This window comes from Microtus oregoni, unplaced genomic scaffold (assembly GCF_018167655.1).
Source record: "Microtus oregoni isolate MIOR12 unplaced genomic scaffold, Mior012 000091F_ref0000469, whole genome shotgun sequence".
NCBI classification, from domain to species: Eukaryota; Metazoa; Chordata; class Mammalia; order Rodentia; family Cricetidae; genus Microtus; species Microtus oregoni.
Window position 1 is genome coordinate 713167 of NW_024544600.1, and position 26281 is coordinate 739447.

At 39.1% G+C, this 26281-nt stretch overlaps 1 protein-coding gene across 8 annotated transcripts in view; it reads left to right on the forward strand.

Annotated features, from left to right (window-relative positions):
* The window catches only part of LOC121442309 (cyclin-dependent kinase 12-like), a 76466-nt gene that overhangs the window by 41726 nt on the left and 8459 nt on the right, over positions 1-26281 (forward strand). For 3 of the 8 annotated variants that reach the window (XM_041643796.1, XM_041643797.1, XM_041643799.1), the window contains exons 10-14: positions 314-430; positions 1942-2073; positions 4293-4504; positions 5732-6184; positions 10163-14062. In XM_041643796.1, the coding sequence (XP_041499730.1) occupies positions 314-430; positions 1942-2073; positions 4293-4504; positions 5732-6184; positions 10163-10875 (1627 nt within the window). In that variant the 3' untranslated portion in view covers positions 10876-14062. Of the gene's footprint in view, positions 1-313; positions 431-1941; positions 2074-4292; positions 4505-5731; positions 6214-10162; positions 14063-23955; positions 24058-24672; positions 24792-26281 lie in introns of those variants that run through there. The other 5 variants (XM_041643800.1, XM_041643801.1, XR_005973547.1 and 2 more) reach the window with 4 other exon arrangements.

Below are 26281 nucleotides of genomic sequence, written 5' to 3' on the forward strand. Positions count from 1 at the left end.
GAGTCAGGGTTTCTCTGTGGTTTTGGAGCCTGTCCTGGAACTAGCTCTTGTAGACCAGGCTGGCCTCGAACTCACAGAGATCCGCCTGCCTCTGCCTCCCGAGTGCTGGGATTAATCCAGTATGTTTTCTTATAACCAATTCTCTTATATTGCTTCTCCTTAGAACAGTAAAATCATACTTTACTTTTTTTGATATCTACTAATAAGTCATAGATTTCACATATCCAAGAGGATAATTTGTCCTCGAGAAACTCTAGAAATCATGATACTGATCATTTACTTCATTTTACGTGGCTTTTTGCTTTCTTTTCAGTCGTCTCTGTGGTAGTCCTTGTCCAGCAGTGTGGCCTGATGTTATCAAGCTGCCCTACTTCAACACCATGAAACCGAAGAAGCAATATAGGAGACGTCTAAGAGAAGAATTCTCTTTGTGAGTTTAGCACAATCTTATATCTCTTTTCTGTGTCCAGCTTTTGTTGGGACTTGATTTTTACTGTTAAGCCCAATTTATTACAACAACATTTTAATTACATTTTATTTTAAAAAGATTTTTTTATTTTGACCTGGTCAGTAGTGGTGCATGTTTTTTATCCCAGCACTTGGGAGGCAGAGGCAGGCTGATCTCTGTGAGTTTGAGCCCAGCCTAGCCTACAAGAGCTAGTTCCAAGACAGCTAGGACAGTCAGAGCTACACAGAGAAACCCTGCCTTGAAAAACAAAACAAACAAACAAAAGATTTATTTATTTTATGTGCATTGGTGTTTCACCTGTGCAAGGGTGTTGGATCACCTGGAACTGGAGTTACAATGTGAGCTGCCATGTGGTTGCTAGGAATTGAGCCCAGGTCCTCTTGAAAAGCAGCCAGTGCCCATAAGCACTGAGCCGTTCCTGCAGCCCGTTGATTGCATTTTTGTTGTTGTTGGTTTTTTTTTTTTATTGTTTTTTGTTTTTTTTTGTTTTTTGTTTTTCAAGGCACAGTTTCTCTGTAGCTTTGGAACCTGTCCTGGAACTCGCTCTATAGACCAGGATGGCCTAGAACTCACAGAGATCCGCCTGCCTCTGCCGCCCAAGTCCTGTGATAAAAGGCGTGCGCCACCACCACCATCCAGCTCTTTGCCCATGTGGGTCCCAAGGATATAATACTGACTTAGGAGCAGAAACTTTTACCAGATGAGCTGTAGGCATTGTATTTTATTCTTTTTCTTTTTTTTTTTTTTTTTTTTTGGTTTTTCGAGTCAGGGTTTCTCTGTGGTTTTGGAGCCTGTCCTGGAACTAGCTCTTGTAGACCAGGCTGGTCTCGAACTCACAGAGATCCGCCTGCCTCTGCCTCCCGAGTGCTGGGATTAAAGGCATGCGCCACCACGGCCCGGCTGTATTTTATTCTTTTATTTTATATATGTGCATGTTTTGCCTACATGCATGTATGTATACCATGTTTGTGTCTAGTGCCTGCAGAGGGCGGAAGAGAATATTGACTGTCATGGAATTGAAGTTTGAAAGAGTGCAAGCTGCCATGTCTGTACTGGAAATTGAACCTGGGTCCTCTGTAAGAGTGCCTAGTGCTCTTAACCTCTGAGCCATCTCTCCAGCCTTAGACATTTTATTTTTGAAGAGTTTTTTCTATTAGACTCTATTTCTAATTTTCTCTTCTGAAGGCCTTGGATAAATGAAAAAAAAAACCATTTTATTTTCAACAACTTGTGGATTTCCTTATAGTCCTTTTGATCTTCCTAAGGAAAGAGAACAGAATTGTTGCTTTTTAAGTTTTTACGTGCATTGTAGCATTTCTTAAATCAAGGCTCAGATCTTGTTGCTTGCATTAGCCAGTTTCCAGTTTCCTTGCTCAGTTTTACTTTGAAATGGAAATTCATATAATTTTTGATGCAGGTTTGAGAACTAAGGGAATGTTGTAAATTTTTGATTTCTCTGTTCCATTCTATAGCATTCCTTCAGCAGCTCTTGATTTATTGGACCACATGCTGACACTTGATCCTAGCAAGCGTTGCACAGCTGAACAGACCCTGCAGAGTGACTTCCTTAAAGATGTAGAACTCAGCAAAATGGCACCTCCAGAGTAAGTATTGTTGACTATATAATGATTCTCAACTTCCTCCTTGACTCAGAAAATGAGAAACTTAAAAAAAAGATTTAAAATCAAAATAACTACAAATGATTATTTCAATGCTGATGGAGTGTTAACTGTGGATAAGGTTGGATTAAGTAACGAATAAATTTAACCATATTTGTTTAGTCTAGTTCAAGCTATTTTCTTTTGTTTCTAGATCTCTATTGTTTATGATAAACAATGTCTTTGAAAGTATTCCTTGTAGGTTTTACTCTTAACCATTCCTTCTGTTTTAATCATTTATGTTGCGACTATGTATTTTCTACACTGCAAGAAACAGTTCTAATTTTAAATAGTTTCTATCATTGTCAGGTTAGTAATTTTACTTATTTTTTAGACCAGGTTGTTATTGAGCTCATACAGATCTGCCTGCTTTTGCCTCCTTGAATTTTTATGTAAATATATAGTCTTAATGTATCTCTTTCATCATAATTTATTTTTTACTTTCCTCGTTTTTGTGTGTGTGAGAACGCGTACATATATATAAGCCACAGTGTGTGTGTGTGTGTGTGTGTGTGTGTGAGAGAGAGAGAGAGAGAGAGAGAGAGAGAGAGAGCGAGAGAGAGAGAGAGAGAGAGCGAGAGAGAGCGAGCATGCGTGCATATATATAAGCCACAGCCCTGGTATAGAGGTCAGAGGACAACTTGAGAGTCAGTGCTTGGATTCTGCTGCTAGGGCCTTTGCTACCTTGGCCATCTCTAGGGCCCTCTTTGATGACAATTTTATGAATAGAATGTACATTAAAGGATCTTCCAAGGTTCTATACCCACATTCAACTTCATGGCTCATACAAGATCCTTTGTCTTTGAACTTATCACTGGCAGTATTAATAGCTTTTGTGCTAGATTTATTTTTGTTTCTTTGTTTTGTTTTGTTTTGTTTATGCCAGTACTATGATCCTTGTATGTGTTAGTCAAATTAATATTTTACCACTAAACTGTGTTCCCAAGCAGCCTCTTGTTTTTGCTGGGTTTTTGTTTTGTTTTGTATTGGTTGTTGTTGTTTTTGTATGCTTGTTTTTTTACTCGTTTTGCTATTTTTTTATGCATTTATGTAAATGGTTGCCTGTGGTGGCCAGAAGATGGTGTCAGAGTCCCTGCAACTTTCACCTGCCGGACATGGGAACTCAAGTTATGAGGAAGAACAGCCAGCCCAAGCTCTTATCTACTGAACAATTTCTCCAGTTCTTTAGTGTGTTTGTTTGGGCAATTTTTTTCTTGTTGTTTGAGTTGTGGGATGGTCTCACTGTGTTGAACTTAGAGTCCTCTTGCGTTATTAATTTTCTTGCCAGACAAAGGAATGGCCAGATATGGGGGTAAACACTTTTAATTGTAGCTCAATCAAGAGTTTGAAGTTAGCCTGATATCTTCCAAAGAAAAGGAAAAGAAAAGGATTTAGATAAGTACATGTATAGATGGTAACTATAAATTTTATTGCTCCAAAGATCTATCCAAATTTATTTTGATAGATTTGATATATATATATATTTGATGTTTAAGCTTTTTACTGAAATTTGGAAGCTAGTATATAGTTTTGTTTGCTTGTTTGTTTGTTTGTTTGTTTTGAATCACAGGGTAACCCTGGGTGACCTGGAATTCACTAAGTAGACCAGGATAGCCTGAAACTAACAGGATCCCACCTAACTCCTTAAGAAAGTTGATGATATCCAATCGTGGAAATTTAGTGAATGATTTGCAAACTGATGGTTAAATCATGATATGTTTATATAGTCCCAAGATTCAAAGCACTATCTCTTCTCATTTTCTATCATGTAAATTCCAAAATTATAATCAGGATTTTAATGCTAGGTGGCAAGTTCATTTACCTACTGAGACATCTCTCAACCCTTTCCTACCTAGTCTTTCATAGCTATTAATAAACTGTTCATTTCTGTGCTTACATTTATCTTCAACTGAAACATAGCCAGTTAAGTTCTCTTTATTCATTTTATACCAACAAAAACATTATTTGACTATATAGGAGTTTTTAGTATTATTTCTTACCACATAAATGCTTCCACAAACTTCCACCTCCAATAATTCTTTTTATATTGCATTCTGACGTTTTTGTTCTTAATTCTATTTTTCATGTTCCTTTCTCTTCTATTTTAATTCATTATTCTTACATTTAATCATTACTTATTCCTCCTTTGTTTTGTGTTTTTCCAGCCTACCTCACTGGCAGGATTGCCATGAATTGTGGAGTAAGAAACGTCGACGCCAGCGACAAAGTGGTATTGTAATAGAAGAGCCACCTCCACCCAAAGCTTCTCGAAAAGAAACTACCTCAGGGACAACAGTTGAGCCTGTGAAGAACAGTAGCCCAGCACCACCTCAGCCTGCTCCTGTCAAGGCAGAGCCTGCTCCTGGGGATGCAGTAGGTCAGTGCTGGGATGGAGCCTCTATGTCTATTAAGTTCAGTTATATAGATTTTGATAGTAGAATGCATATATGTTCATATCCTTGTGTTTTTGTCCAGTGGAATATTAGGAGAAAGATTGTTGTCTTCATTTCGAGGAGAAGATAAACCTTATTTTCTGTGCATGATTCAGAAAGTTTACAGCAGAGTATTCTCATTCCTTGAAATAAGGAATGTTGTATTTCTCCTAGATTGTGTGTGGCAGAAACCAGTCAATTAAATAAGTAAATTTTAAGGTTAGTTTGCTCATGGCTTTTTTTTTTCTTCTTTTTTCTTTTTTTGAGACAGGGTTTCGCTGTAGCTTTGGAGCCTGTCCTGGAACTAGCTCTTGTAGACCAGGCTGGCCTCGAACTCAGAGAGATCCACCTGCCTCTGCCTCCCAAGTGCTGGGATTAAAGATGTGTGCCACCACCGCCCAGCCATTTTCTTTTCTATATTGACCCAGTGACAGGAATTTACTGCCTCAGCCTCCAATAGCTGAGATTACAATGCTATTTTCAACATTCGGTACTCGTTAGAATCATCCAGAAAACTTTAAAAATAAATGCCTTCAGATTGGTGTGGTGGCAAACAACTGCAACACAGCACTGGGGAGGTAGAGTCAGGAGGAGCAGAAGAAAGTCAAGGTTATCTTTCACTACATTTGATCTTTGAGTCCAGCCCCAAGTACCAGAGATAAATAACTCTTTAATAAATGCCAAATCTCTTGGAATGTTAGGCACCTCAGTTCTTAAATCTATCCTAAAAGTTTTTACATATACTATTGGTTGAAAATCATTGACCTTGAAGAACACAGATAAAATATAATCACTTTTATATATAATTCATACATGCTTTAGTTAGTCTTTGTATTTTTTTTATTTATTGTTTTAGTTTTTATTTTGTTGGAGATTGCACATAATATATTAGGATTCAGAGGACAATTTGTGGGAATTGCTCTACTATATACAGTTGCCATACTAGGCGGCAAGTGCCTTTTACCTACTGCATCATCTCACCAGTCTTAAGTCCTTGAATTTTTAAACAAAAATAAAAAATAAGCTGTGATGTTAATCCAAGATATTAAACTGTGAGGCTTTCAAAGTGAAGCTACATCTTTGGATATTATACATTGCTTTTGCCAGTTGAAGAAGACAAAGGATCTTTTCTTTCTTATCCATCTTATATTGGCTCCACTGTCATCCTACAGGTCTTGGCGACATCACACAGCAGCTGAATCAAAGTGAATTGGCAGTCTTATTAAACCTGCTACAGAGCCAAACTGACCTGAGCATCCCTCAAATGGCACAGCTGCTTAATATCCACTCCAACCCAGAGATGCAACAGCAGCTGGAAGCCTTGAATCAATCTATTAGTGCACTGACTGAAGCCAGTTCCCAGCAGCAGGACTCAGAATCCATAGCCCCAGAGGAATCATTGAAGGAGGTACCCTCTGTATCAGTGGTCATGCCTTCAGCAGAACAGACAACTCCTGAAGCCTCAAATACACCAGCTGACATGCAGAATATGTTGGCAGTTCTCTTGAGTCAGCTGATGAAAACCCAAGAGCCAGCAGGTGACCTGGAGGAAAACACCAGTGACAAGAATAGTGGGCCACAGGGACCCCGAAGAACTCCTACAATGCCACAGGAGGAGGCAGCAGGTAAACAGACCGGTCATGAATCTCATTGAGTTCAGGTGCTGTTGATCCTCTTAAAAAAATCTCTTAATGTTTTCTTTTTTACATCATTGGTCTCAGTTTCTGTAATCTAGTCTACAGGAGAACATAGCACCAAATGATGTATTTCTTGGCCAGCTTTTTCTTTTAAATATCAAAGCACCTTTCATATACTGATAATTTTTCCACTTAAGAAGGTACTGGTAAGTAAAATCCCTGTGCTCTAACCAAGGAAATCAAAGCCATAGGTAGTGCGGTATCTTGAACCACTACGTTTGTGGTAGCTAGCTAGTCCTAGTAAATCTGACTTTTAAATAAACATCAAATTGTTCTTTACATCTAATGCAGTGAATCCTGGATATCAGAATTTTATCTGGAAGATAACAGTCAAGAAAGCCCTAATAAAATATTTCAGTTTCTGAAAATAATTGGGGAATTGTTCTAAGCAGATAACACCTTACATTTTCTTTCCAAAAAGTAATTGTATACAAAAGTGATTATTTTTAAGTCTATGTTTCTGAAAGAAACAGTGAAATCAGGAAGTAAGCATTATGAAAAGAAAAAACAAAATCTGAAAGGGGATAAAAGTGTGTTATACCTTGTGTCACATTACCACATCCATGCAGTTTATTAGAAGGAAAAGTATTGTAAATTATCTAGTCAGTTCTGGTCCACAATCTGTTTACAAATTCCATCTGAAAATGTTTTCAACTCCTTGGAAATTTTCATTGACCTTGAAGATTCCATGAATTGGGGAAAAAGAAGAGGCACAGAGACTGAAGAGGTATAATGAACTTTAGGGTTCCGCATTTATATTTCATCTTTGTTGGTTCAGAAAATGTATTTTTTATTTTCACTAGTATAAGGTCAAATATATAACCTGGTTTCTTTTCTTTTTTTTTTTTGTATGTGGAAATTATTAAAACTGAAAGATAATAAAATTAACCTTTTGTTTTATGAATAGGAAAACTGCTTCCTAAGAAACTTTAAGTCTCTGCTCTGCTGATTATTGGCAGATGAAGCTAGAACTTGTACACTCACATGTCCTGATTCACTTTGCTGTTCTCAATGATTATTCCAATTGTTTTTAAAGAGTAGTAGAGAAGGCTATATAATGGGACTGGAGAGGTGGCTTAAAGGTTAAGAGCACTGACTGCTCTTGCAGAGGACCTGGGTTCAATTCCCAGCACGCATTCAGTGACTCACAGCTGCCTGTAATTCCTGTTCTAGAAGATCTGATGCCTTCTTCTGACCTCCACAGGGACCAGGTACACACATGGCAAACAGACATACATGCAGACAAAACATTAATGCTACAAAAATAAATATTTAAGATTAATAAAAAGAAAAACTATGTAGAATTAAAGCAAGCTTTTTAATTTCATGTATCAGATTCTGGTCCTACCTGTTATCCACCCAAAAATAAATAATTTCAACTCAAAATCTGTAAGAACTTGGTCAAATTAAATAGCATCCTTATAGAGAAATATTCACCAAATAATCAAGCCAACAAGCTGTCAACCACATAATGAAATTGAACTAAAAATAAATTATAGCATATAGCTAGATATTGGATTAGGTTTTTAGAGCCAAGTGTAAAACTGTCATAACTAAAGATGAATACAAATGATGGTTGTAATGTCATACATTTTTGATCCCAGCACTCAAGAGGCAGGGAAATGTAGATTTCTGTGATTTCAAGACCAGCCTGGTTCTGCATAGGAAGTTCCTGGCCAACCATTGATCTCAAAAAAGAAAAAAAAGAAAAAAATTGTCCACCAAACTCTGCAACTCTTTATTATAGTTTTTCCTGGATTATCTAGTGCTTCGGCTGTTATGTAGCACAATCTGACCTCAAAATTTAAGATCTTCCCGCCTCATGCCACCACACCCTGGTGCTTCATACTTGGCTGTTTCACTGTTCATTAACACTTCCACCAGAGGGCAGACTATAAATAAGAAAGGTAATGATTTTCGTTTGGTAATTTAGTTTTCGTGTACTTATTAAGAAAGTGTAATGGTTGAAACTATTTTTCCATTTATTTACCTCTCTCCATTAGTATAAAATTATTATAGATTCACAGCATCAGCACTTTAAATCCAAAGACAATATAATTTATAATTTATATTTTTAGTTTTCTTTCTTTAAGAAGCTTTATTAACTTTAGTAGTTATTTAATGAAAAGTGGTATAACTGGAAGAATGTAAACTTAAACTGCCATTTTCACAGCTATGTTTTCTAAAGTTGGTTTGGGTTTTCTTGTTGTTCCTCACCCCCCTAACCCCCAACTATTAAAATTCTTGGTTTTCATTTCATGAATAGGCTCCAAATACTTCCTTTTAATGTCACTGGTACTTAGATGTTCTCTTGTAAAGATAGATAAGTAAATAGTGTTGACAGTAAAAGGCTCTAAAATATAAATACATACAGTTCAGTTACCCTGTCCTTTCAAGTTATTCTTCAAATTCTAAATTTTAAGTAGCCGATTTATTTTTCTGCCGTAAATTATTTTTTACCTAGTACTCAGATAACCAGCCAGTCAACAAGTAGTAACTTGGAGTTTCATATTATAAAATGTTCAGAACTGTAAGTTGATACCTTGCCTCCTCTTCTGTCCACTTGTGCTTCCAATCCCAGAAGCTCTAGACTGTTTATCCTATTTGTTGTTTCATATAGCACATGGCCTTTTCCTCTGCAGTGTTAAAATTGTATTTTGTTTTTAGAGTACTTTTATGTGCATACTTGGGGGGTTGGAAACTTAGATACTAAGTATATGCTAGATAATTATACTACAGAAATATCAAATTGTAACCAAAAACTGACTTTGGCTTGTCTAAGTATGGACATTACATCACTAACTAACAAAATAGAGGAATGATCCTAGAGATGTTTTTAAATGTTTCTATAGGAAAAGGAAAAATTTGTCATTTGAAAGATAAAACCACAACATCAAACCTTTTCTTTAGCAGGTTGACTCTCAAATCTTTGAAGGCATTTTGTCTCAGTAGTTGTGTGGCCTCCAACTCATGTCATTTTACTTTCATCTCTTGCTTTGATAAGAAGCCATTCTCAGGCAAATTAGGCAGCAATAAAAAAACAAAATTTTGGACATATTTCAACAAAGAGATCTTAGTTATAATTGAGTGTAGTATTAGTTCAGTATATTTCTGAATAGTAAATTCTTAACGCAGGATGAACGTGTTTTATCAGCAGTCCAGTTCTACATAACACTGCTGGAGTGATTTTTCTTTTTCACAGAATAAAAAAACATGCAGAAGATTAGAAAATAAAATAGAAAATTACAATAGGTTTACTTTGGTCTTTGCAATTGTAAATAGTCTTCCTGAATAACGGTGTAGTTGGTTAATATCCAACTTGAAGATATGGTTATGGGGAGAAATGACTAAAGTTTGTTGAAGTGAAATGACTTTTTATACATATCAAGTTTTTTCTTGATTGCTTCTCTCCTGCATATTCTTTTAAGTTGTATTTCAGGTTAGTCTTATATCATCTTAACATTGTGTAAATGTGTTAGCCAGGTCTGTAGGTTATACAGAAAGATTATGTCCTAGAAATGTGATGACAACGTGTATATTGTTCCTTTTCGTCTTCCTTCTTTCTACTTTATTTTCAAAAATGTTTTGATCTAACAGCAGAAGGGATGGAGAGGTTGCCAACAATCTGAACGGCTTTTTAAGGAGTGTAATCTCAGACAAAAAAATTCAGGACAATCATTTGAAACATAACATCTTTTATACCAGCTATTAGATCCATAATACAACTGTTTTACTTCTAATCACTTGATTATTTTATTTATAAATTTCAGTTTCCTGATCCCAAGATTTTATTTAATGAATCTGGTTACTTGTATTGGTATTTATCTATGTTGAGTAGTATGTGTTTGTGTTTATAATCACATGTGATTTTTAAGATGGTGTTTAAAAGAAGTAACCCTTCCACAGCATGTCCTCCTCACATTCTTCCACCAGAGAAGAGGCCCCCTGAGCCCCCTGGACCTCCACCGCCGCCACCTCCACCCCCTCTGGTTGAAGGCGATCTTTCCAGCGCCCCCCAGGAGTTGAATCCCGCCGTGACAGCCGCCTTGCTGCAACTTTTATCCCAGCCTGAAGCAGAGCCTCCTGGCCACCTGCCACATGAGCACCAGGCCTTGAGACCAATGGAGTACTCGACCCGATCCCATCCAAACAGGACTTATGGAAACACTGATGGGCCTGAAGCTGGTTTCAGTGCCACTGACACTGATGAACGCAGTTCTGGTCCAACCTTGACAGAATCTTTGGTCCAGACCCTGGTGAAGAACAGGACCTTTTCAGGCTCTGTGAGCCACCTTGGGGAGTCCAACAGTTACCAGGGCACAGGGTCAGTGCAGTTCCCAGGGGACCAGGACCTTCGTTTTGCCAGGGTACCCTTAGCATTACACTCAGTGGTTGCGCAACCATTCCTGAAGTCTGAGGGAAATGGCAACTCTGTGGTACATACAGAGACCAAATTGCAAAACTATGGGGAGCTGGGTCCAGGAGCCACTGGGGCCAACAGCTCAGGAACAGCTCTTCAGTGGGGGGGCCCAGCTCAGTCTTCTGCTTATGGAAAACTCTACCGGGGGGCTGCAAGAGTCCCACCTCGAGGGGGAAGAGGGAGAGGAGTTCCTTATTAACCCAGAGACATCATTGCCCTTGAAAATTCCTTCCCTATCCATCTTTCCATCTAGTCCTCTGAACCTTTAATCCCTTGCCAGAGCAAGGTAATCATCTGTATTTGGCTACTGCAACTATGTCCATTGTTTTCCTTGCTCACTTGCTACTAGCAGGCGACTCAATGATCTTGGCACCAGTTCCTCCTGGATGGGCAATAGCCAGAATATTTACTTCTGCTTTATGTAGGAGCTATAGTAGAAAATATGGAGAAGAAGAGACATTTGGTTGAAAAGTAATTGTTGCATTATTTTATTGCCTGCCCTTGAGCAGAAGAGAGAGGACAGTTTTGTTTTGAGATGGCTCTAGAGAGGCTTTGGGTTTCAAAAATATTTTTGTTTTGTTTTTGTTTTTTCTCTCTGTATGTGTGTGTGAGTTTGTGTGTGGCTTCTTTTGAATTTTTATTTAATTCCCCACCCCACCTTTAAAGAGAATAGTATTCACAAGATCTGAGCTCCTCTTAGGCTTTTGCTAGAAGGGAAACATTGGCTTCAATGTTTCCTTTCTCTCTACCATCTCCCATTTTTGCTTCAGTTGAACAGCTTGTACATACATTTTCCAAATAAATTAAGTTTGCTCAATTTTGACAATTTTGCCCTCTTCCTGCACTTAAAACAGGCTGTAGAAAGTGGCATTCTTGGGCAAGAAGGGAGACTTTACCCAATTTTTGCTTTTTGCTCTACTTTTTTCTCCTCCTTTCCCCTTGCCTTTTTTGTCCCCCTCTTTTTCCTTCCACTATGTTCCTGCCCCTATTCTTTTATCTTTTTGAGGCATTTGTTTGATAGAAAACATAGTAGAGATGCCCAAGAACCTGGAATGATTCTTTTCTTTCTTTTTTCTTTTTTTCTTTTTTTTAAATAAAGGAAAGGAAATTCAAACTCTACATTGTTCTCTGTAACTCTTCAATTCTAAAATTTTCGTTTTGTTTTTTAAGCCATGTTATGATGGGGAGGTTGATTTGTTAATGATAGTACATTGCTGCTGAGCTGGTGGTGGGAGGTGGTACCTCCATATCCAGAAGGGTAATAAGATCAATGAGCATGTTGTTTACATGTATATTTTTATGTTTTTTTAAAGCCTTTCAAACAGAGCCTTGTGATACTGTCAGAGAAAATCTTGGAAATACATGGATATATAACCTAGCTTAGGGTGTATATCTGAAGATATATCGATTTCTGATACCTTTAAAGAAAATGCTTTAAGCAACTTACCATGTAAAAGAACAGTATTGATAAGTATACATCACAGCATGTATAGCCTATTTCTAATAGAGAACATTTTGATTGTGGTAAAGGGTATATAAAATATGATTTCCTGACAAGAACCTTGCCTTACCAAAACAAAATGTGGAAGAGAGAAAGGATCTCAAATTACTTGAGAGGCTTCTCATTATGGCTTCCATTACTTCCATCAGCATCTGAAGTATTTTAAAAACATATATGTCATATATTGATCTGCACAGACTTGGGAGTTTGTGAACTGTAGGTTAAGCTCCCTTTTACAGAGAAAAGCAAACAAACTTGAGCATCTTGGAGAATAGTTTTCAGAATTCAAGTAAAAATTCATGTTTCAATACCAAGTTCTTAAGTTAAAAAATATATTTAGAAAGATATATTAATTTTTAAAATAAATTTAAAGAGGTGAAAGAACCCTCTCCAGCTACATAAAAACTATTTTCCCCTGTTACTGAAATAAATACCAGTGTGTATATTTCTTTATTTTCTGTGTTTTGGTATGGCTTTGCCACAGGGCCAAACACTAATAGTAAGTGAACCTTCTAGCCATTTGGCTTTGATAGCTTTTTTATGCCAGGATGTCTGGTTAGATATCCTAGGAATACTGAGATGCTATCCATAGATTGCATTAAAGTTTTGTCTGTACTTTCAGTCTGCTACTAGTTAGTCCTCAGACATGGGCCTTATTTTAGGATATTTTATTATAAGGTGTTGAACCCCAGCCCCTATTTTTGATTAAAGAAACTGAGCAGGGATACTTTCTAAAGTATCTGTTCAGTGAAAAAAAAAATTGTTTTCCCATCAAATATGAATAAATTTCTCTATATATTTTCATTGTATTTTGGTTATAGATAGTCATCAATAATGTTTTCCCTTCCCGTCTGCCACTATATTTTTAATTATGCCAAATAGTCTAAATAATTCACGTAAACTTCCATTTCCCCATCCCTGCTAGGGAAGGGGGTGAGTATGTGAATGTGTGTATATGTATGTATGTTCCCATTTCACCCCCACCTCATTTTGGAAGTGTAACCTATAAAAATATTTTTATGATGATTTTGACTACTTCTGAAAGCAAAGGAAAATAACTCATTTAAATATCCTGAAATCTATGGAGGAAGAAAAGGTATTTGGTCATTTTTCAGCTACACTATATATAAACATAATGAAAGTATACAAAAGCTAGTTCCAGGACAGGCTCCAAAACCACAGAGAAACCCTGTCTTGAAAAACCAAAAAAAAAAAAAAAAAAAAAAAAAAAACCATAATGAAAGTAAAAATTTGGCTGAATTTTCAACCCAACTGGTTAAAAAGTAGATACCTAGTTAATTCCATTCAAAAATGATTTGGGTTTTAACTATTGTAGCATTATTAAACACATTATTTTGAACAGACGAGAAATCTGATTTTGTTCATGAATAAGAGACAAAACTGGTTTGACCATGATCATTTTTGTATGTGGTTTGAAAAGCACATTTGCTTAACCCAGTTTCCTTATTTTTTTCTATCTCTCTATATGGATAAGGATTCACAAATGACATAAGAAATATGTATTTAAAACAGGGCAATTAGCACAAGTTTGTATGTAGTACTTTTGTTAGCTTATGCCATAATCACCACCCAACATGTGTATGTGTGTATGTGTGTGTATATAATATGCGTATATAGGTACAGTGCTAAAGTGGTTACCAGCAGGTTTTGAGAGAGAATGGTGCATTGGAAAAGTGTCAGTTGCCACCTCATTCTCCCTGATTTATAGGTTCCTGACACTGTATTCCTTTCTCTCTCTTGTTTTTGACCCCCATTGGGTGTACCTTGTCTATGTACAGATATTTTGTAATATATTAAATTTTTTCTTTCAGTTTATAAAGATGGAAAGTGGAGATTGGAAAATTAAATATTTCCTGTTAATATACCACTTTTGCTCCATTGCATTTACTTCTAATTTCTGTACCCTTTGAGCATATCTAATCATATATGAAGGACATTTTTTTCCTTTATGTTATGGGTTCTCAATTTCAGAAGACTCATAAACTAACAAAACAAAAGAAAAATTCTCAGGGTTTAGAGAGGTACTTGAGAATACTAGAGTAGAAACTAAAGAATTAAAAATTGAGCTAAGGGAATCCATAAGAACATGATTTTAAAAAGAAAAAAGTAGAGAATGGATGGTAGTATGAAGCCATCAAGAGTTGAGCTTCATGTACCCTGACTGACTCCTCCTGGCAGGAGAGGTAAGTGGGTTTGAGCTCAACAGTCATCAAAAGAAGCTGGTAAGAAGCTATTTAGACCTAAAGGATACTCTGAAACCAGGATCTCCACCATTTCACCCAGTCTGGTTTCCAGTCTTATAGAAGAGGATCAGCATGGGGGTTAATGTGTTCAGCAACCTTTGAGATTTCCTAACAGCAGTAAGCCAAGAAATGAAGCAGAGCTGTTTAAAGGTTAAAGTCTATATTCTTAAGATCTTTCCCAGCTCTACCAGAGGGGAAAGTTGTTTTAGTTCTGCTTATAATTTAAAACACTAAGAAGTCCTTGACCATACATGCTACAGTCTAGCTAGGAAAAAGGCAAATAAAATCTATCAGGAGAAAGGAAGAGGAAAAATATGTCTGAACTTTGTATGTGGGATGAGCAAGTTTTAGAAGTATAAGCGGCACCCAGGCCATGGAAAATGAAGGATTAAAAGCTGCTGCTGAGGATTGCTGACTTGAACTAAATTTCTCTGTTTTTGGTATCCTTTGCCTAAGACAAAATCATTCTCTTTTTGACCCTGAAGGAGAATGGAGAGCTCAAGATATTTCCAATTCCAAGGATTTTGTTAGTAGTCTCTGCAGAGACAGTGACTTGGTTTTAGGTCATTATGCATTGCATGTCTGACTAGATATGAATTTCCAGCTTCCAGAGTGTATTGCTTCTGCTTTATAACAGTGGCTGTCTTAATTCTGTGTCTAAAGACAGAGGACTAGCCTGTCCTTTTTTCTCTTCATGCACAAAACCATTCCATGTAGAAAGCCTTTTCAGTACCCAAATATCTTTAGCACTCTTCTCCCGGATATACACCCTTAATTTTAAAAAGGCTAATGCCTATAGTAAGTTAACACTGTTTTTCATTGTAAACTAGGGGTTCTTTTATTTAAAAATTGTCCTACCCCTCCATTGGATTTTATAAATTTACTGAGTGACTTTTCACAGTTTAATAATTCTGAAGGGCTAGGTGGAATGAGAATGAGGAGTTCCTTAGTGAAGAAATAGCCTACCATTTCAAGGAGAGACAGTCTGCTGAGTATTTTAGTTGACCTGAGAGGTAAGGTGAGATTCCTGGACACTAATTGATTCTGTTGTCTGGCTAGGTTTTCTCATATGTGGGAACACCTCCCAAAAGTTTCTGTAGCCTTAGACTACTCAAGTAGGGGATTCCTCTAGCCGAGGTTGGAAGATAACCTTTGGGAATCATTGGTGCTATCTGTCCTATCCCTCCTCACTGGGTAGCTGTCATCCTATCTACCTACTTCCTTTCCTTTTCTTGCTTCTTCTCCTTACCTTTTTTTCTGTCCCACTCAGGATCCTACTAGGATGATTTAAGTCTACCATAATTACTAATGACTTAACTCTGCTGGTATTTAGAGTTAATACCATTTCATGGTTTTTGAAATTTTTCCAAACAATTTCAGAGAACAAGTATCTAGATCTGTAGCTTCTGGAGTGAGATTTAAAAAGCAAAAATAACCATGCTTTCTCATTGCAAAGGTATGAAAGGAACTTCTGTGTTATGTTTCAGTAATCTTGCTTCTACTCTTTGAATCTTCACTTCATCTCCCTCATTCTTAGGGTATTGCTTTTGCTGGTGACATTTCTAAGTTCAGTTGTAGATGATATATATGGGAAATAAAGCTTGTTGAGAAGAAGGCTATCATACCGAGTAGAAAGCAAATACAGGTTGTTTTTATGCTCTGGTGATTATCACTAGGGTGCCAAAAATATTTTGACCACGAGGTTGCTCTCATATCTTTTATCTAAAATTAGTAATCCAGTACTGAGAAAGACTGATGTGGAGTTAGTCTTTCATAATCTTTAGATAGGTAATTGTTGGTGAAGCTTTCTTATTACACAGTTCTCAACTTCAACATACTTCTCTGAATTAAGGATATAGACACACTTAAATATAGGATATAGTTCACTTAGATGTACCCTTAGGACCTGGAAATAACTGAATTTTTTTTTTTTTTTTTTTTTTTTTTTTTTTTTTTTTTTTTTTTTTTTTTTGGTTTTTCGAGACAGGGTTTCTCTGTGGTTTTGGAGCCTCTCCTGGAACTAGCTCTTGTAGACCAGGCTGGTCTCGAACTCACAGAGATCCGCCTGCCTCTGCCTCCCGAGTGCTGGGATTAAAGGCGTGCGCCACCACCGCCCGGCTAATAACTGAATTTTTTAAAGATAATATTTTTAATTTTTCTGTGTGCTTACATATCATATTGTGTGCAGGTGTCCAGCAAGTCCAGAAGTGGGTGTCTGATCCCCTGGGGCTAGAATTATAAGCCATTGTGAGCCACTTGCTGTGGATACTGGGAACTGAGCTCAAGTCTTCTGAAAGAGAAGCGTGCTTTACCACTGAGCCATCTTTCTAGCCACCATGAATAAATTTTTTGGTGTCTGAATCTAAGGTAACTGTAAATCCTAGTTGATAGTTGTAGAGCAATAAAGAACAATGTATCCAAACAACCATCTCAGATTGTTTGAAGTAAAGTTCTAAAGGACACAGCATAGCAGCCAGTGAGATGAACAAAGCCTGTCTTCTCTCCCTGTAAGTAGGGTGCTTAATGAAGGGTACTGCTAGTGAAGATCATTGTTAGACAACACTAATGCTTCGGAGCCTGATGTGTATAGATTTAACCTCTCAGGAAGAACTCAGAAACTTCTAACTTGCTTCAGACCGGTATTTGCAACTTGTTAGGACTCAAAGGCTTTATTTAAAAAAGAAAGAGAAAAAAATACACCAAAAAACAAAACATAAAGAGGTGGTACAAATAGGTCAGGAAGGGAGAACTGCAGCTGTTGTGGCAGTGGTTTATGAGGAGGAAAAATTGTGCTTGAGCTAGTAAAACTTAAGAGGTGTTTGCTGTTTCACTATTCTGTGGTGGTCCTATTAAGGTAATTCTGTTAGTCAAGAGTTTCCCTTGGCCACACTGGTACCTTTAGGCTTAGAGAATGGACCTAGAACCCCCAGACTACCAAGTAGAAGGACATTCCTTCAGGGTGTCTAAAGAACATCAGCAAAAACAAATTCATAAATTATTTTTTGAAACTGTCTCACTAGCCTCAAATTTAGAGATCCACCTGCCTCTGGAGTGTAGGGATTAAAGGCACAGGCCACCATGCCTGGCCTATAAACAAAAGTGTTAAGCAAAGAACTAATATGTGACATTTGCATACCAATGCTGTCTGTGTGGTTCAAAAGTAATTCAGAAATAAGGAGTAATGTGGTAGAATTTACTTGTATTTTCCAAGTATTTGTTATTTTTGAGAAAGGGTCTCTCTGTAGTCCTGCCTGTCCTGGTTCTAGACTAGACTGGCCTGGTACAGAGTTGCACTTGCCTCTGCCTCCTAACAGTTGGGATTGAAGATGAGCCAGCACACCTGGCTCAGGTTCTAAGGTCAACCTTCAAACTGCTCCTCTTCCACTTGGTTTAGATGAGCAATGCATAGAAGAGCAGAATATATGAATTAAGAGTCTCAGAATAAATGAGCCAGAAAAGAACATTAGCTTGATTATTTCAGTGCCATCTGACAAATGAATACAGACCCAAAAAAGCAGAGAAGCCTATCTTGGGAGAAAGAAGCGAAAAAAAGGGAACTCATGTTAAGATACCTACTATGTGCTAAGCGTTATTGCATTACGTGTGTGTGTATTCACATACACACGTACAACCAGGGACTCACTACATACCCCTAGCTGGCCAGGAACCCACTATATTGACCAGGCTAGCCTTGAACTTTGCCTCCCAAGTGCTGGATTAAAGGTGTATACCATCACAACTGCTTTTGGTGTTTTGATTCTTGGGCAACTGAAACCAAAAGTTGGAAGGAATAAAAGAGAAATGTCTTTGAAGATCCTGAGCTATGTGCAAGAGATAAAGGGAATGGTGGGCTACCTTTTCCTCTGTAATCAACCACAAGGATAATCTAAAATAAGTGAAGAATCAACATTTTAGGATGAGATTGGGCTAAGGAAATAATCACTGCTCATTTGAAAGGAGCATATAACTTCACTATTCTAAAATGATGATTAGGGGCAGGTTTTACAAGGAGAAAGATTACACCTGGCATTAGAATTGATTTCCATTCTAGAAATTTGGATTATCTGAGAATATAGGATTAATTTTAGCTATAATAGGGAATAGGGCCCGAACATGGTTAAGCGAATCTATAATCCCAGAATATGGAAGGCAGAGGCAAGAGGGTCAGAAGTTTAAGGTCATCCTCAGCTACGTAGAGAATTCAAGCCCATTGTGGAATGTGTGAGGTCCTGCTTTCTTTTTTTATGAGACAAGGTCTCACTATATAACTCTGGCCGTCCTGGCACTCAGTACATAGACTAGGATTTCATGCAGAGATCTGCCTCTCTGCCTCGCAGGTGCTCGGTTAAAGGTGTATGCCACCACAGCCCAAGAGATCCTGATTTTTGTTGTTTGGGTTTTTTGTTTTTTTTTTTTGTTTTGTTTTGTTTTTCAATACAGGGTTTCTCTGTGTAGCTTTGGAGCCTGTCCTGGAATTTGATCTGTAGGCCAGGCTGGGATGTGTGAGATTCTGTTTTGTTTTTTGTGAGACAGGGTCTCACTTATATAGCTCTAGCTGTCCTGAAACTCACAACATAGACTAGGATCTCATACTGCCTCTGCCTCCCGAGTGCTAGGATTAAAGGCATGTACCACCACTGCCTTGCTGAGATGCTATTAAAAAAAAAAATGAGTTTTCATCCTTAAGGTGTCCTTAAAGAAAATGTTTAAATATTATGAGTCAATGAGGTAATTTTGTGTGTGTGTTTTGCCTTCATGTATGTCTGCACCATGTGTGTTGCCTAGTGTATGGGCAGAAGAGGTCTTCAGATCCCTTGGTACTGGAGTTAAAGATAATTGTGAGCTACCTTGCAGGTACTGGGAATCAAACCTGGGTTCTCTAGAAGAGCAGCCAGTGTTCTTAACCACCAAGCCATCGCTCCAGCTTCTCCCTTTATTTTTGTTTGAAATCATGAAACTGAATTTGTAATTTATTTTCTCTTCAAGACAGAGTTTCTCTGTGTAGCCCTGCCTGTCCTGGAACTCACTCTGTAGACCAGTCTGACCTTGAACTTGGTGATCTGCCTGCCTCTGTCTCCTAAATGCTGGGATTAAAGGTGTGTACCACCACTACCCTACCTAAATTTATAGTTTGGAAAGATCTGATGTCCTTTGGAGCAGGTGGCAACCTGAAAGTTGACAGAGATACAGTGTCCAGAGAGTTATGCCATGACAGCACCTTCATTGAGAAGCAGGAATATCATTAGTTACATCATGTCCTGAATACAGGACAGCATGATAAGCAAGAACACCAAGAGAAGGTCCCACCTTTAGAAAGCTTCTGGACTTAGTGAGAGAGATGAGTCTTACACCTGTCTGAGGTATGGGGAATTGATATTTTTTGTTTAGTTTGCTGTGCTTTTCCATTTGAGACAGACTTGAGACAAAGGCTGTGTCACCTAGACGAGCTTCAACTGTAGTCCAGGATGGCCTCATAATTCTACCTCAAGAGCTTGCTGATTTAAGAACATGTATTTTATAAGTCTGTAGATAGTTGTGTAGGTTATGAAGTAAGCCTAAACCCTAAGAAGAAGCCAAAGCAAAGAAATAAGTAGAAAAGGTAGAAATAATCAGAATGACTCTTTGAAAGTAATGGGCTGGAGAGATGGCTCAGAGGTTAAGAGCACTGGCTGCTCTTCCAGAGGTTCTGAGTTCAATTCCCAGCAACCACATGGTGGCTCACAACGATCTATAATGAGATCTGGCTCCCTCTTCTGACTTGCAGGCATATATACAGACAGAACACTGTATACATAATAAATAAATATTAAAAAAAAAAGTAAAGATGGCAAGACATAGCTCATAGTCCCAAGTAATTTTTAGGGACCCAAGTAGCTCCAGTCCCACTGTCTCTTTGTGACTTCGGGAAGAAAGAAAACTTGGGTTCTGTGCCCCATATAAGAAGACCATCTTACTAGCATGGTGGAGGGAGTGGGAGAAGAAGGCATTATGTGTGTTCTCTGTGAGGACTGGAACGAAAAAGATGTATTAAGAAATGAAGTTCAAGAACCAATTTTACTGGCCTGAAATAGGATTCAGAATTTGGTTTGTTCAGGAGTGATAAAGAATAAAGCAGAGTGAGCTAAAAAATTATACTGAAACCTTTTGTAACTTTACTGGGCCAAGGAAACAGTTCTTTAGGATGCTTTTATTCTTATCCAAACTTGAAGCACTAAGGACTTACATTAGAGTGGAACTAGGGGAATCCAAAGGATAGGAGTTAGGCTTGCTAGCAGCATGGGTGTGAATGGAATGGATGGAAGGTGGGTTCCAGATGAGGATCCCAGGACACAGTTGAGCTGTTGGTATAAGTTAGGTGAGAGGTGGCTGCTTTGTGTTTTAAGAAGCAGGTGATTGCTAGCCAAATGCAATGTGCCTTTGTTTGGTTTTACAGATGGTAGGACCAGGCCCTGCCAAGGGAGGACAGTAGAGCATGTGCTGTGTCCAGATGTGCCCAGTACCTGCCCCAAGAAAGTCTGGATCTGGGAAAGAAAATAGAGGGTTTTGTTTGTTTGGTTTTTGGGTTGTTTTGTTTTTGTCTGTTTCTTCCCCTTCAATGCTTTGAAAATGGGAATTGACTAGCCTGTGACAGCATGTGCCTGTGGAAGCACAATTCTCTGGTTTGATTCTTGGAAGGCCTTTTTCTGTCCCTCCCTGGGGGTCATTTGTATCTCTGGTTCCTGTTCCCAGAGCCATAAAGTGGGAGCCCCCATTTATTAATTGGGTTGGGACTGGGGAGGGGGTCGGCAGGGGACTCTTTAGTGCAGCAGGCGGGGGTCTTCCCGAATGAGCCCATTAGCCAGCCCCAACGGCAGCTGAAACGGGGCCGCAGCCAAGTCCTCTCAGTTTCAAAAACCCTCCATCGCCTGCAGCAGATCAGAACAAGGCCTGCGGGAGCCCTTAGCTTCTGATTGCAGCTGTGAGGAAGGACAAAACAATTTATAGGAAGCCAAGTAGCTCCTGTCTCACTGTCTATTCCTTTCTGACTTTGGAGAGAAGGGAGGCTGGGATGCCGTGTCCACTCCTACTAAGGCTTCTTGCAGGCATGTACAGGCCCACAGTAGGAAAGCAGGAGTGTGTGGGCTTTGATACTTATTTCTCTGCTATGGATGTATTTACATGGCTTTTCTTCCCATCTACACACACTAATGTTGTCCACTACTTATATGGAGTTCCCTAGGGAAAACCCAAGTGTGTGTTTAGTCTGGCAACTTGAGGGTGGGGAGACACAGTCTCCTGTTTGCTTTGTCAAGATCAAAATTAGATCTTAGATCCCTTCCTTAACTTTTCCTCTTACAAGGACTTGGCACTTAAAGGAAGAACTCTTAGGATTTATTTTTCCCCTTTAGTCAAAGTATATTAGAAAAGCATATACTACAGGGGTACTTCTTCCTACAGGGGTATAGAGAAGAGTGACAGGCACAGATATCAAAGGGGATGAAGGAGCATTTAGGTCTTGCTTGCACTTTACTGAATTGAAACATAGATTTCCAGAGCTAGAAAAGAGGTCATGTAGTCCAGCCTGTCCTTTTAGAGCAAGATGCTAAGGCTTAAGGAAGGAAAGTCTGTCTCATCCACAGTCATGCAGTGAGACTGTTGAGCCATCTATGACAAGCTCCCAGAGGCAGAATTTTAACCTACATGAGTATCAAGTTTTCAACTGTTAGATTGCCTATTCCTGATAACCCAAAGCTACTTCAAGAAAGAAGAAACTTGAGATCCTGAAAGGGGAAAGACATTGAGAACTAAAAGTATATTTAAAGTCATTAGTATGAAACTGTCATGTATTTCTGTCTTCAGGAATAATCTTTTAGTGACCAAGTGTGGTGACATATACCTTTAATCCCGTGGGTAGAGACAGGCAGATCTTGAAGTCAGCCAAGGCTACGTAGTGAGACCCTGTCTTAAAGAACTGAGACTCACTCTGGGCCAGTAAGATAGCTAAGCTTGCAAAGATGCCTGCTGTCAAGCCTAACAAATTGAGATCCATCCCCAGGACTTACGTGATGGAGCAAGAGAACCAGCTCCTGCAAGTTGTCCTCTGACCTCCACAAATGCACTGTGGCACTGGCACCCCTCACGTACACGTATCATAAACAATGTGATTTTTTAAAAAAAAAAATCTCTCAATGACATACAAATTATAGATAGATAGATAGATAGATAGATAGATAGATAGATAGATGATAGATAGGATCTACTTTATTGGGGAAAAAGTGATAGCCACAGCCAAAGATCCAAATGCTGTTAGTTACCCCAAATTTTCAAAGAACCCTTAGCCACAAAGTAGGAGGGCTGATAGTTGGAAAAGATCCTCAGAGGCAACATGAAAAATTCATACTAAATGTCATCTCAGGCTCTTTGGCATTATAATAAAGATATGTTGAAAAGAATCAAAATATATATAGAGAGAAAGCCCTTCTTTAAGGCAAGACTGGAAGCAGGTGTCTATGAATGGGATATGGAATTACAGGATTCAAGGCAAAACAAACTACTCTCAGATTCAAGACAGTTGAATATTCTACTTCTATTTGTAGGCAGGGGAAAGCAGTGTTTGGTGTTCTTGGACCATGTATAAGGAAAAGTGTTTCACAGTGGTCAGAGCTCTAAATAGGTTTAACAAGTGGGACAGGTTCTGTAAGTCATTTCATCCTGGAGCTGTGTCTACTGCCCTTTCCTATGATTGCTTTCCCTGGACATAGGAAATTGGGAGCCTGTAATAGTAAGGAGGGAAATGCTGAAGGAAGCAGAGAAACACTGGGCAATTTGGAGATAGGTATGGACTGTGTTAGGGAATCTGCCAAGTGGTTATCATCTGGATAACAAAGGAGTAGATCCCATTATATCAGTTACAGTTAGTCTATTGCACTACAGTTGGTAGAATGGAGGAATGTGGGGTTGATCCCCATGCAAAGGCTTTGTCCCTTCCTAGGAAATGAATGATAGACCTACTTGCCCAAATTGCATCAAGTCTGCTCCTACAAACCTTTCTGCCTTTCTGTTTCATAATCAGGGCCATTTTCTGCCTCAGAACTCCTCTTAAAGAAACTTTGTTGGACATGAGAACCTTAAATCCAAGATGGTGATCTGGTCTAAAATTAGGTTGCCTCCTCCAAATAACAGCCTTGCATTAACTGTGTATTAACACTAATGGTCATTGCCCTTTATAGTAATTCCGTGTTTCACAGCTTCTATTTCTATTGAATTTCCCGATACATGTTTAAGTATTGGAATTGGTTTTGCACTTTATCAGCCTGGGAGCTAGTTCCTTGGAAGTAGGAACCTGAAACAGTCAACTCCTCTGAAAGCATTCTTAAGATTCATCTGACAATTTTGGGGGAATTCAAGCTTAAGAGAATTGTAAAACACTATCGCTGGAGGCTGTCAACACTGTAATCTGTGCATGACCAAAGACCCTCTTGGTTGTCTGGTCTCTTGTCTCATGTCTCATATAGCCTCTTACTTTTCTTTACAGATGGCAGCAACAGGAATGGCCCCTGAAGAACTCGGGGACATCCGTCAGTTACCTTGCATCCAGAGCCTGTCAAACAGTCTCGTCCACAATACTTGAAGTCAGGTATTGAAGTCTTAAGGACTTAAAGTCAGTCAGAAGCCACTAGCCTGATTTTACATGGAGTAGCACCTCACTCATGGCCAGGGAAGTTTCTTATCCTCTCCTGAGATCTCCAGAAGGGTTCCAGAGCTTTTTATTTGGCCTGTTCTGGGGTCCTACCTTCTAGTTACTAAGTTCTCTGCCAGCTAGAATGGGTGAGCCCCTCCCTAGCAGTAGCAGTCACTTCATTCCTGTGTTGAGATACTCCTCTGCAGTTGAGTACCAACATTGTTATTCTGTTACTGTCAGTCTCTTTTTTTGTTTTTGTTTTTGTTTTCTGAGACACGGTTTCTCTGTAGCTTTGGTGCCTGTCCCGGAACTACCTCTTGTAGACCAGGCTGGCCTTGAACTCCCAGAGATCCGCCTGCCTCTGCCTCCCGAGTGCTGGAGTAGCCACCACCCGGCTACTGTCAGTCTCTTTAGGATAGATATCTCACTTGCCTATACCCCTTCATACACTAAATACTTTTTTCTCAAAAAAAAAAACAACTTTTTTTTTTGTTTTCTATCTTTAAGTCAAGATAGGACAGTACTATCTCTTCTCGTTTCCTCTAACCACCTTCATTACCTTCTTTCTAGGTTCAGTGGAAGATTCTACCTATCCAGATACTGCCTGAGGCACCCGAAGTAGAGGCCTGCAGCCTCCCTCCTCTGTCTTCAGTACTCAGAACCAGCACCTCCACCTTCCTTCCCTGCTAGTAGGTTGTGCTGTTTCACCCACCTCTCAAATGATGACCTCTATCTGTCTCTCTCTCTTGTGTCTGTTTCTCTCCCTTCCTCCACCCCTCATATGAGATGGGTCTGTAGGTTCTACGTTTAGCTTCTCAAGGAATTGTTCAGTGTCTCCACAAAGGGAAGTCATTTGTTACTCAGCTCTTTGTCTTAGTAATCTCCAAGTCTTAGTCTTTATAGGCCCCCTTCTAATGCCCGTCACTTTTTCTGTAACTAGAACCGTTTCCTCATTTAGGAAGGGACCAGTAAACAGAGTCTTTGACTCTGGTGAAAAATGACCCAGTAACAAATACCCTTTCTCTTGGAAGCTGCAAGTCTGAAGGCTCACTGGGGAAAGTACCTAGATCTTTTGAGAGTATTTATCTAGTGTCTGTTCTTAGGACCAGCATCTTAGGCCAGGCAGTGGTGATACACACTTTTAATCCCAGCACTCAGGAGGCAGAGGCAGGTGGATCTCTGAATTTGAGGCCAGCCTGGTCTATAGAGCTAGTACTGGGACAATCAGGGCTATACAAAGAAACCCTGCCTCAAACAACAATAGCAGAAGGACCAGCATCTTACCCCACATACCTCAGGGAGTAAAAAAGGAATAACTGTAGGGTGGAATCAACCACTAGTGTTACTGTTTTAAAAGCAAGGGTGGGGCCTGTGGAGAGTTATAAGGGGGTGAGAGCATCTTCCTGCCTCCTGGATGCTAGAGATGACACTGCCTTATCCTTTTGACTCTCTGGCCCCTTTCTCAGCAGTGTTTCCCTCACTTCTGCAACCCAGACAGCCAAAGCAACAGGCCTGGATAAGTGTCTAAGTCAGGTGCTACTTCCTCTGGAAGCATGTATGACAGAGTAAGAGAGATAAAGTACATGTTAGGAAGCAGGAGCTATCCCAGGAAGTAGTTAGGTAGCAGGAGCTATCCCAGGAAGTAGTCAGGTAGCAGGAGCTATCCCAGGAAGTAGTCAGGTAGCACATATACTAAATGTTTAGTTCCTTGACGTCATTAGAGAGCACCAGCACCTACCTCAAAGCAGTCTACCCAGTAGGGCAACTGCAGTTCTGATTTCTACCACACGAGGGCACTGCTAGCCAATTAAAACTCAAGTCCCTCTGAAACAGTTGAATGAGGGCACTCTTTCCAGGGACAGGATCAGAACACTCCCAGAGAGCCAGAGAACCTGGACCAGAAGCCAGAAAAAATAACTACCACTTGTTACTTCTTTAAAATGACCCAAGGCCTATTCACTTGGCCCTTCAGGCCTGCTAATTGAGTAGGTGCCTAGCTGAACATAGAATTTCCAGGTACTCTCTCTTTAAGGTAGGCCATTCCTGACTCCAGCTGTCAAACCCACTGCCTCCTTGCCCCAAAGATGTTGAGTTGCAGTCCAGGAGGGTGGGAATGGTTATATTGTAGAGAGGGAAAAGTTTTTTTACAAATATTCAAAGAAAAGTATCTTTGATGGTG